The 12,319-nt window shown below is 37.1% G+C and overlaps 1 protein-coding gene across 2 annotated transcripts; it reads right to left on the bottom strand.

Annotated features, from left to right (window-relative positions):
• Positions 1–2,052: 2,052 nt before the first annotated feature.
• GPX5 (glutathione peroxidase 5) lies at positions 2,053–9,102 on the bottom strand. Of its 2 annotated transcripts, XM_016133327.1 has the most exons (5): positions 9,016–9,102; positions 6,811–6,964; positions 3,925–4,042; positions 3,344–3,443; positions 2,053–2,259 (listed from the first exon to the last, which is right to left on the bottom strand). In XM_016133327.1, exons 1-5 carry the CDS (start codon positions 9,100–9,102, stop codon positions 2,053–2,055), a joined length of 666 nt encoding a protein of 221 aa, XP_015988813.1. The 2 variants fall into 2 exon arrangements, with proteins under 2 accessions (XP_015988813.1, XP_015988814.1); XM_016133328.1 differs by lacking the exons at positions 2,053–2,259; positions 3,925–4,042 and having other exon boundaries at positions 3,382–3,443.
• Between the last annotated feature and the right edge of the window lie 3,217 nt (positions 9,103–12,319).

The following is a 12,319-nucleotide window of genomic DNA, read 5'->3' as shown; positions in this document are numbered from 1 at the left end:
AAGCAGAATAAATATCAGCAGAGCACAGAGAGTGAGAAGTGAAGGTGAAAGAAAGTAGAACAGCTGAGGTGGAAAGTCTGCAGGAATCTGAAATATACACTACTAAGTAGAAACCTCGATTATAGTGTAGTGATAGACACATCTGTTTTGCATGTAGTCATTTCAGCTTCCTGTTTTTGTGGAACCAATGTGATTTCTTTCATTCAAATGCTTTAAAGTAACAGTCTGAATTTAGAGAAGTTATGGGAATCTGAATGGAAAATTAAGATACAGATGTGTGTGTAACCCTCGGCCCTGGGAGCAACTCTGTGTTGTAGGAGAAATGGTTCCTTTTGTGGAAGTCCCATATCAGAAGCTGCCATTTTGTTCATATCATTTAATACCTCTAATAAAAATATTTTGAAAATTCTTACCTATGAAAGCATATTCATTTATATCTCTCTAAGAACAAACCTGGCATAGTAACAGGGGTACAGTTGGCTAGTGCATGGTACTTATATGATAGCACACCCTTAAAAGCATGCTGATGTTGTAAATTTGAGTCTCATCTAGAGCAGCTTTCACTACTTTCTGGACCAAGAAAATTGAAGGACTGAACACATATTAGTGCATATTCTTCCACCAGTGTACTGTTCGAGTTCAGGTTTAGTAAAAGTTGTAACAATTTCACTGCTACTTTATGACAGCGGCTGTTTGTGCTGCACCCATTCCCTCATTGCCAACCAGATGGTGGATAATTCAGTTTCAAAAATTTTATCTTAGCATCTTCTTTCTCAGGTCATTTTTGGTACCACTGTTGCAGGTTGGGTTCCCTGGAAAGATTCTAAGAAGGAGATGTGTGTGTATTCAGAAATTTTACTGGGTTGTTACTACAGGGTCAATGCCTGCGGGGCAAAGAAGAGAAGCAGAATTTGTCAGAGGGAAAAATTGTGCTATACTGCAAGTACAAAAAGGCATCAACCTACCCTCTGGGGTCTCTGCAGGTGGAATGGGCCTTCGGAGTTGTCCTAAATTGAGAAGTCAGGTGCTGGCCTTTATACCACTCATTGACCAATAATTGAATATAGGCTGCCCCTGGAAAGGGGACATGACCTTTATCTGAGGCAATTCCTAAAGAGGAATGACAATTGAGAGATATCAAGAGGCAACCTTCCAAGGACCTGGGAGGATAAATCTTTCTGTTTGAGGGGTTCAGATAATTTAAGGAATACACCATCTGTGACAGAGTGAGAAAGAGGAGAGAGATGACACAGGATAGGATTTTAAAACCAACACAGTGATCCCAGGTGCAACAGAAAACATTTTATTGGAAACAGTGGTAAGGCTCATACTGAAGGTGAGGAACCTAGGGTTAAGGGAAAGCCCATCTTTCAAAGTGTGCCTTCCCCAAGAGTTATAAGAAAAGACAATAAGGAGTTTTTGTAGGATCCAAATTAGAGAGGGGCTCTGGGTCTTACTATAATGAAGATGTCCTTCCCTTTAGGTGAGGTAATTTTGTGTTCTCACTCTACCTTGGGGCTACTACAGGAAAAGGACAGGTTAATTGGAGAAGTGGGTACCATGAATGATGACAGATTTGAAAAGAGTCGGAAGCTGACAATGCACATTTGTCCTAGGGGAGGAAAAATGTGAAGTGGAACATAGATTGCATGGCTCTAACCCCCAAGGCTATTCATCTACCTTTAGGGTACAGAGAGAGAGAGGGGGTCAGAATGTCTAAGAACATTCTTCTTTTGGATATTGTGACAGACTGAACCTTTCTCATGGAAGAATGATTTTCCTTTGATGGATATGAATTATCAAATTTGTGACAGAGGTCTGAAAATTTAGAGTTTTTATTCTTTTGTTCTTCATGCACATATTCATGCAAAGAGAAAGAACAGTAGCATTCCAAACATAAATCTACTTAATAGAGAGTGTGAATTTTAGCAGTACAGAGGCAATTTAGTAAAGAGGAGACCATTCAGAAAGAGAGCATAGTGAAAAGATGGATATTTTGAAAAGGTCTTCAGGTGAAAAGCAGGATGACTTCTGCCCCCCACCTTGGCCTTTCTATTTAGTTTTGAATTCCTTGAGGTACTCCAGGATATCTGACTTAACTGTACTGACTGGAGCCCAATGAGACCAGCGCATGACAGGGACTCCATCAGGGCCCACCAGGAACTTTTCAAAATTCCAGCGAACATCATGGACCTTTACGGGCTCCCAGGAGATATGTTTGAAAGAGCCCAAAAGCTCAGAGGGGTGAGGACAGGAGTGCTGAAGCATAGAAATGGAAGAAAAACAACAACATCATTTCTGCTTCTGGATGATCCAGGCAATTTTCACTTACAGGTGATTCACTCCCCATTTCAGAGCTAGATGTTTTAATTTCGTGTGACTCTTAATAAATTCTGTGAATTACCACCATGCCTAGTTCCAAGAATGTTGTAGATGTTCTAGCAAGTGTGTTCCCTCTTAATGTTTTTTTTCCCATGATCTCATCACAAAATCATGTTGCTATGGGCAAGTCATGTCACCTCTTTAGCTTTTGGGTTCCTTTTCTGCTAATAGCTTGGATTAGAATGCGGTTTCCCAGGTCTTGGGGCTCTGTGGGCCAGTAGAATTTCAAAAATGTCTTTTGGGTCCAACATAGAGTCACCAGCATTTTGTTTTGTCAAATAAATTAAAAAACAAACACTTCATTATTTTATTTAATAAAAAAGATTATTTTAAGGGTAAATTGCATATAGGTCATAATCTTAGAATAAAGGGCAGTCCTGTAAATCATTTGAGTTTTTAAAACTTGTTATACTGTTTTGATTTTTTTTCAGTTTACTGAGAATTTATAAAAATCTTTCCCTAGGCCAGTTTTGGCTTGCAGCCAAGGAACAATTAACTCTGGTACCCCTCAGAGATCCTTCAGTTCTTGTGCTCTCTATATCTAAAAGTTGTTTTTCCCTAAAAAGCACTTAATAAATACTTGTTGATTTCTATGCCTTCCTCTCTAGAATGGGTTCGTCAAGGGGTAGGAAGTGTGTCTTATTCATCTTTATATCCTCAGTATTTAGCAAACTGCTTATTGATAGCAGGCACTCAGTAAATGTACCTTGAACAAATGAATGAATGTCAATGAGCAGAAGAGTCCCAGTAAAAGTGCCATTTTACACAACTCTCTCTCCACCATGCAAAGCAAGAGCCCCATAGATACTAACAGATTAAACCTCAGTCCCTCTGCTAATCTAGAGATCTCTTTCAGAGAGTCCAATTCTACCTCCAGGCATGTACCCTTGGGTCCATTTCTACCACATCAAATCTATGCTAGAAATATTAGGGAAGAAGCTTATGTCAGTAAATCACTCACCTTCAAAAAGTTGTAGACTTTCTGTTCTTTTTCACCATTCACATCCCCTTTCTCAAAAAGCTGGAAATTAGGTTCATATCCTCCCCCTGGACGGACATACCTGTAATGAGTCATAATATTCCCAGGAAGCTCCAGAATCTAAGAAAGTTATAAGGGGCACCAGAATTTAAGATTATGGGAAAGGGAAGACAGAGGTGGAAATGTAATAGACAGGGCCGGGAAGTTAAAATGAGGCTTTTCTTTCTTTTTTCTTCATTTTTTTTTTTACTTTGGACTCCTTGACTCACTTAATATTTCTCTGTTCTATAACCTGTCCCTGTCCCTTACACTGTTTTTGTACCAGCTATTTCAGTGCTCTTGCTCCTCCACAGTCTATCCAAGTCTCACAACCCAGGGATGGGGAGAGCCTCTGGACACAACTGGACTCACATCAGGTAGGTCAAAGTTAAAATGAATTTGTGGATGTCACTGAGCCTATTAATTCAGCACTCCTCCAGTAAGTCTCTCATATGTAAGGTACTCTGGAGACTGAAGAAAGATAGAAAGAGAGGCCTTTTACAGAGTTTTAAGCAGGCGCTTACTTCAGCCCTGGAAGGATCTCCAAGTTTTCTCCTGGTTCTTGCTTTCCAAATTGGTTGCAGGGAAACCCCAAAACAACTAGGCCAAATGGCTTCAGCTCCTCTTGAAGCATGCTCAGTTCTGTGGTAGAGAGGGGACAATATGGCAGTCTGGCTAGACTTTGCCTTGTGTAGAGAAAGATCTCATTTTACAGAGGAGGAAACAGAGGCCCATAGGAAAAAAAAATGCCTCTAGGTTAGAAAGACTGGTAGTGCAAGGATGAAGTTAGATACTAAATCTCTAAACACATGTTCGAAGTCCTTTCTTAAAGTACAGTGTTTACCAAATTGCAACACATCAGAACCAGCTGTGGGCCCTTCTTTAAAATTAGGGATGACTAGGACCTATTTGAGAGAATTCTCTGATTCCATTCCTCTGAGATTGCTCCAAATCTCTTTATTACTCAAAAGCACACCCGGTCACTGTTGGTGAGAATGTAAAATGGTGCAACTGCTATGGGAAATTAGATGGAGTTCTACCAAAAAATTAAAAGTGGAGCTATCAGAGACCCCATTTTGGGGTATATATGCAAACAATTGAAAGCAAGTTCTCAAAGAGAAATTTGTACAACCATGTTCATAGCACTAGTTATAATAGTGAAGAGGTGAAAAAAAATGTCCATTGATATAAATGAATAAACAAAATATGATATATACATACAATGAAATATCATAAAGCCTTAAAAAGGAAGAAAATTTTGTCACATGCTGCAATGTGGATGAACCTTGAAGATATTTTGCTAAGTAAAATAAACTAGTTATAAAAAGACAAATAATGCATGATTCCACTTATGTGAGTTATATAAAGTAGTTAAATTTATAGAAACAGATATAGAATGGTGGTTTCTAGGACCTGAGTGGAAGAGGGGACAAGGGGAGTTATTTAATGGGGAGAGTTTCTATTTTGCAAGAAGAAAAAGTTCCAGAGATTTGTTTTTCAACAATGCGAATGTTCTTAACACTACTGAACAGTACACTTAAAAACAGTTAAGATGATAAATTTGTTATGTCTTTCTTTACTACAATTAAAAAAAATGTTCACCAGGTAATTTTTAAACAAAGCCAGGTTTAAACATCACTGTTAATCAGTTTGCCTTCTCTGGTTGGTTAATTAGTAGATTGAATTTTTTTTTAAAGGAAAATACATGGACAATGAAAGTGGGCTACTCTCCTCTGTACAGGCTGGTTCAACCTGGGTAAAGTGTGGGTAAACCTGACAAGGGCAAAGAGAACTAAAGAAATTGCAAGTCTAGCTTTCTAGTGTGCTTCGGGATGTTAAACATGCATTCTACCTAAAAATCCTCATTGATATGCCAAAATACAATCTTCCAACTGCCTTCTCCCACTCCCAGGAAGTTTGCCCACCTGTTTGCTCAGACTTTCATAACCGTTTTCTTTGTTAACACTTTTGGGGCTAGATGGCTTCAGTCTCCTGACAAACACTAGCCAAACCCACTCAGATTCAGTTCAGTGAACTGTATCTCCTCTTAGTGTTGTTGTTTTTATTTTGTTATTTTTTTTTAAAAATGGGGATTGCTTTCCTGTTTTCACATGGTTCCTCAGGACCTCTCCCTCCATTCTTCTCTCTTGTCTTCAGTCACTATAGATAATCACTTTTTCTAGGAAAGAGACAATAAATCAGGAAGCTTGTCTTTCAGTCCGTGAGCAACTATTCCTCAGTTTCCTCATCTGTTATGTACAAAGTGGGAATTGACTAAATCGATTTTTAAAGTTTCTTTAAACTGATAAAACAAATTATGGTCTAAGAGTATATTTCAGTCTTAAAAAGAATGAGGAAATGGCCTGAATTCCAAAGCACTTTACTAATTTTAAAAAGCAAAATGACAAATAATATTTGTAGTGTATTATCAACTGGGAGAAAAGCAGAAAAAAAATTGTATGTTTTGTAAACATGATAACATTATCTGGAGGGAGAGGAAGGAGGCAGAAAACTTTCTACTCAAACTTTTTTATACCTTTTGAATTGTGAATCTTTTGAATATATTACCCATTCAAAACATAATTAAAAACAAACAAAAAACCCCCCAAAGTTCCTATTAGTTCAAATATAAGATGTGCATTTGTTTCTGGTATAATCCATCCTGTTCATTATTTATGGGCTTTTAAGCCACATGGCATAAAGTATGAGAAAGATAAAATTCTTTGCTGCATAATGCACAGAGAGAGAAAGAAAAAACTACCTCTATAGGGGGTGCTGAAATTAGAGAGGGAGTATTTGCCTCTCTAATTTCAACACCCCTTATTGCCTTCTTTACCAGCCTTCTTTCAGGTAAAATGTAGCTCTGAGTTTAAAATATCCCTCTTTTCTTTGCCTTTGTAAGTTACCTATAGACTCTCCCCAAAAGTTGCAAAAACATCAATCCCCTCTCTTGTATTTACCAAGGAGATTTGAATACTTGGAGAGGCTTCTAGTTCTCACATATATATTAATTCTCCTGGAAATGGCAGGAGCAAAGCAGAGACAAGACATAGAGAAGAGATTAGCAAACTTTCTCTGTTAAAGTCAGATAGTAAATATTTCAGACTTTATAAGCCAGATGGTCTCATACAATCTCTCAACTCTGCCTTCTAGCATAAAATCAACCACAGATAATATGAAAATGAATAGACATGGTTGTTTTCCAATAAATCTTTGTTTACAAAAGTGGATTGGCCAGATTTGGCCTGCGGGCCATAGTTTGCTGACTCCTGACATTGGGAAATGAAGTCATTTGATCATGGATATTTATTTTAATACATAATTTAAATTAAAACATAATTTCGATTATGACTTAGAATATAATGAGCTGAAAAATCTAGTCCCCAGGGGATTTGGCTATAAATTCTTACCAGGATATTGAACTGTTAGACCACAATAAGTGGCCACATTGACAAAAAGGACATGCTTGCCCACATATTTCTTGAATGGAATGTGTTCCTTCCCATTAAGAGTGAGAGCATCGTATTCATAGATGGTACCTTTCACACCTTTGTAGCAATCCATCTGGAAGATTTAAAAATGATAATATTAGTAACAACAATTTCTGACATCTGTTTAATCTTTTGAAGCACTCAAAGAATAATATGTGTATTAATGGAGACCCAGAGAACAAATAAGAGTTGTATAAGATATCAATAACAAGACTGAAAAATCTCAATGGTTTTTTGAGCAACAAACAGTCAAGTCTTTCTTCCTATTACCCTGGAAGAGGCTGGATACCAGGAAATGCTTAGATGAATGGAAAAGAGCAGAGATGCATGAGCTGGGATGGGAGGACCTGGAAGTAAGGGAGCCAAAGAGAAGAGCACACTGACATTCATGCTTCTGTGAAAATATGGCTACTTTTTAGCTCCGACTTGAAGATACCTGTCTGAATTCTCTCAATGTAGGGAAGGCTTTAAATTGCTTAAGTATTTCGCAATGGTTAAAGTTACTTCTTTAACTTCCCCTAGGTCTTCTGGGAAAGTTACTACACTCATTAGCATGGTGAAATACAAAGAGCTCTGGCTCTTTGATTTCTGGAATCAAAAGTCAGCTCTATAGTTAAATTCCTTTGTGAATCTGGGCAATTCTCATTCTTGGACTTTAGTTTCCCCATTGGTAAAATGAAGGCATTCATTTTGATTACTCTCAAATATTTAAGGGGCCTCCCAGGAGTGATGCAACACAAAACAAAACTTTTTCCAGTCTTATAAGCCCACCAGGTTGTAGCTACTCAGTCCTTACTCTTGGGGAGAACACATTTTCTCTATGCAGGCTTTTGGAGTTTTCCCTAATACATACACATATACATGCACCAGCAACACTGAGACATGTATGAAAAAAATATATAAAAGTATCCATTTATGTTTTCATGATACCTGGTTCCAAGCTAAACATTTTTAAGAATTTGTCGTTTTTTGTTCTTTGCTATTGCAATAAAAATTACTGAAAATCATGTTGGGTATGAGGATGTGGGGACATAGAGGGACTCTGGGCTTGAAGACTCCTTTTAGTCCAGCTTACTCAAGGTATTCATGGTTGTTCCAAGTTTATTTAAGTCTGTATGATATGGCTCAAATACCTCCAGACCAAATTCTTTGATTTTATTGAGCAAATTCTACAGCTCAGGGTCTCTACGCCCAATTAGGCATTAATGGGCAACATAAAAATGTATCAGTTCTCAAAAATAGTCATCCAGGAGGTCCTCTAGTCAATTTCAGAGAGTGAGGAAGATCTTACTAGAACTGCCATTTATAGAACACATTATATGAGTAAAAATTATTGCTCACCCACCCATAACATAGATACTGTTACTCACAAATTTATAATGAGGAAGTGGAGGCTAACAGAGGTGAAGTGACTTGTACAAGGCCAAGAGTGGTAACTTAACTATGTGAATAAGGATTCACTTGTCCCTAACCTCATGCTTCATTTTTGCTCCAAGTCATCTAATTCATTGCTATCCTTCCCTGAACTGCCCTTACCACTGTCATACACATGTTTTATCAATTAGGCAACTGAACCATGAATTAGAATTAGAACTGAGGCCAGAATCCGACTCCTGATTGCAAATCCAGTTGTTTTAGACCTCCTATTATTCTTTCCATGTATTTTATGTTTCTCTGATGACTCTCTGGCTTTATACATCCCTAAAGACTTCTTGCTCTTAATGGGTTTCCTGCTTAGCAGCATGTGAGATGACTCAGCTCAGCCTCTTCTCTAAAACCTGGTCCTCACTCGCTCTTATGTCCACCACTCTCTCATGCCTCAGCTCAGATGCAGATACTGATGTGGCTGGAGGGATAGTCAGGTGACCTCTACCTGGAGAAAGAGGGGAGGAAGGACCACAGTAAGGAGACTCCTTTTTCCCCTACCCATATTCAACTCAAGGAACACCCATTTATAAAATTGAAGAAGATTCAAGAAGAGAAGAAAAGTTTAGGGAAAACCACAAAATAGAAGAAAGCAGAGTTTGGAGTCCTACAAGGGCTGGAGAGCAGGATCTTGAGTAGTAGGACAGAAGAGTAACTTCACATTTGAACCCTGACCCACTTTCTCTGATAGTCACTCACCTTCATCTTCTCTGGCTTGGGGTTTGTCTGAACAAAGCCAGCTAGAAGAAGGGGAAAAAGATAAGAAGCCCTTAGCTGTGCAGTCATTATTAGTGTTTGTAGGTCATCAGTATGAGATCTGAGTTCCTTATGCACCTCATCAGCCTTTTGACACCCTGGCGTGGACTAGCCCAAACCTGCACAGGCCAATAGCAGAGTGGTAAAGATTTCTGGGGTGTGAGTGGGACACAAGGATGTAGAGTTCAAACCACATCCTTGCCTACATACACCTCTATGAGCACTCAGTGTTCGCCAGTGCAATGAGGAGCTGGGACTCATGAATTGTGAGCTGAGACTCATAATTGTAAAATAATGAAAAGATGGTGATAGGAACTCCATGGTCTTTGAGGATTATTGTCTGATTTTACTGAGTGGATGGGAGTATCTAGATGCAGACACAGACTTCCAGACATTTTACAGTAAAGTCACTGCAGAAAGGATGACATAGACATTCTGAATACTATTCCTAATATTATTTCAGCTTAAAAAAAAATCAAAGGATGAACTACTTAGGATCTCTCTAAGAGAGTTGGAAGGAAACTGGCCCTGAGTAGGAAAAACTATTCACAATATATGTAAAGGAAGCACATTAACATGTTCATAATACAAATGCTTTCAAGTAAGAAATATCAATCAGCCCCACAGAAAAATGGGCACCAGACTGTAAACCAAGTGACACCTGTGGTAGGATACAAAGTTCTCTCTCACTAATAATTAAAGAGTTATTGATAAGAAAAGATGCATATTACATTTATCAGATTGGCCAAAGTTAAAAGGAAAGGCGATACCCAGCCTGGGTGTCAGTCTGTGTAGGAAGCTTACACATTAGGTGGGGTAAGGGAGAACTTCTAAGGGCTGCTAACTTTCTGGAGGATAATCCGCCATTCTGAATGTAGTACTTTTTAAAAAGTACTCTTGATCTCTTGAAAGAATAAAAAAAATGCTTTACCTCTTAACTAGCATCCATTCTCATAATCATCCATTTAGTAGCAGTTTCCAACAATTGCTTAATAGTCTCAGATAAATAGTCTCAGATATGTTGATGATGCATATCTGGAGCCCTAGGAATTGCTGGGTTTCTCTTATAATGTTATTAACATATTTAATTCCCATCAACCTCCCTCAAGGTTTACCAAAACTTTCCTGTTTTTTGTTTACATTACAGTTTTACTTTTTGGACATCAAGTGCTAGGTGTGAGTTAGTCATACCCTAAATTCATGATCATTTGTTCTTGCTTTTATTGCTCCTATTCATTGACTCCAAAACTCCATTCTCCTTCCTCTCTCCCCAGAGATATACTATGTTTATTATTGATATTATTTGCATTCTTAAAAAATTTGTATAGTCTTCATCAGATTATTAGCTCCATTTTTGTTCATTTTGTAAAATAAATTTTTACTTTGTAAATAGTTTTGACATACAATAATATATTAGTTTCAAGTGTAGTAATTTTTAAATTACAATGTAGTGTTTAGATAATTATTTAAATTATAAAGATATCACTCCAATAAAATCGATTACTTATCTGACAGCACACATACTTATTACATTATTATTAACTATACCCCCTTCTGCTGTACTTTACATCCTCATGACTATTTTTATAATTGCCAGTTTGCACATCTTCATCTATTTCCTCTTCTTACCCATCCCCTTAACACCTCTACCATCTGGCAACCATCAAAATGTTCTCTACAAGTCATTCTCTGTTTTGTTTGTTTGTTTATTTGTTTCTTTCCTTTTTTATAGATTTCACAGATAAGTGGAATTATATGATATTTGTTTTTCTCTCTTTTACTTATTCGCTAAGCATAGTACCCTCTAGGTCCACCATGTTGTCACAAATGGCAAGATTTCACTTTTTTTACCAGTTATTTTATCCAGTTGTCTATTGATGGTCACTTAGGTTGCTTCCATAACCTGGCTATTGTGTATAGCCCTGCATTGAACATGGGGGTACATAAATCTTTTCAAATTAGTGGTTTTGGTTTTCTTTGGATAAATACTCAGAAGTGCAATTACTGGGTCATAAGGTAGCTCTATTTTTAATTTTTTGAGGAACCTCCAAACTATTTTCCATAGTGGCTGAACCAATTTGCAGTTCTACCAACAGTGCATGAGGGCTCCCTTTTCTCCACATCCTTGCCAAAACTTGTTCTTTAATTTATTGAAAACAGCCATTTGACAGGCATGAGATGATATCTTATTGTGATGTTGATTTGCATTTTTCTGATGATTAGAGACATTGAGCACATTTCCATATGTCTATTGGCCATCTGTATTTCCTTTTTGGAGAAATATCTATTCAGGACTTCTGCCAATTTTTAAATTGGATTGTTTGTATTTTTGTTGTTGAGTTATATGAATTCATTATATATTTTGTATATTAACCCATTATCGGATGTATCATAGGAAAATACCTTCTCCCTTTCAGTAGATTGTGTTTTTATTTTATTGATGATTTCCTTTGCTGTTCAAAAATTTTTTTGTTTGGCATAGTCCCATTTGTTTATTTTTTCTTTGTTTCCATTGCCCAAGGAAATATATCAGAAAAAAATATTACTAAGAGCAATGTTAGAGAGTTTACTAGCTATGTTTTCTTTTAGGAGTTTTATGGTTCCAAGTCTTACATTTAAATCTTTAATCCATTTTGAGTTTATTCTTGTATATACTGTAAGAAGGTAGTGTAGTTTCATTTTTTTTTGCATTTATCAATCCAGTTTTCCCAACACCATTTATTGAAGAGACTGGCTTTACCACATTCTATATTCCTGCCTCCTTTTTCATAGATTAACTGAGTGTATAGGTGTGAATTTCTTTCTGGTCTCTCTACTCTGTTTGTGTGTCTGTTTTTATCCCAGTACTATGCTGTTTTGATTACAAGTAGTATAGTTTGGTATAAGGTAGCATAATACCTCCAACTTGGTTCTTCTTTCTCAGGATTACCATGGCTATTCAGGATATTTTATGATTCCAAATAAATTTTTGGATTATTTGTTCTAGTTCTCTGAAAAATGTCATTGGTATTTTGATAGGGATTGCATTGAATCTATAGATTGCTTTGGGTAGTATGAACATTTTAACAATGTTGATTCTTTCTATGCAAGAGCACGGTATATGCTTCTATTTATTTGAATCTTCTTCAGTTTCCTTTTTCAATGAGTTATAATTTTTGGGAACAGGTCTTTTACCTCCTTGGTTAACTTGATTCCTAGGTATTTTATTGTTTTTATGCAATTGTAAATGGGATTGTTTTATTAATTT

The sequence above is a fragment of the Rousettus aegyptiacus genome, unplaced genomic scaffold, assembly GCF_014176215.1.
Source record: "Rousettus aegyptiacus isolate mRouAeg1 unplaced genomic scaffold, mRouAeg1.p scaffold_m13_p_1, whole genome shotgun sequence".
NCBI classification, from domain to species: domain Eukaryota; kingdom Metazoa; phylum Chordata; class Mammalia; order Chiroptera; family Pteropodidae; genus Rousettus; species Rousettus aegyptiacus.
This window is presented reverse-complemented; position numbering and strand designations above follow the sequence as displayed.

Coding starts and splice junctions, on each gene's coding strand:
- GPX5 (XM_016133327.1), bottom strand. CDS start 9,102: ATGACTGCACAGCTAAGGGCTTCTTATCTTTTTCCCCTTCTTCTAGCT. Junction 6,965..9,015: donor CCAAGCCAGAGAAGATGAAG/GTGAGTGACTAT, acceptor TAAATCTTCCAG/ATGGATTGCTACAAAGGTGT. Junction 2,260..3,343: donor AAGTCTACAACTTTTTGAAG/GTGAGTGATTTA, acceptor TCTATGCTTCAG/CACTCCTGTCCTCACCCCTC.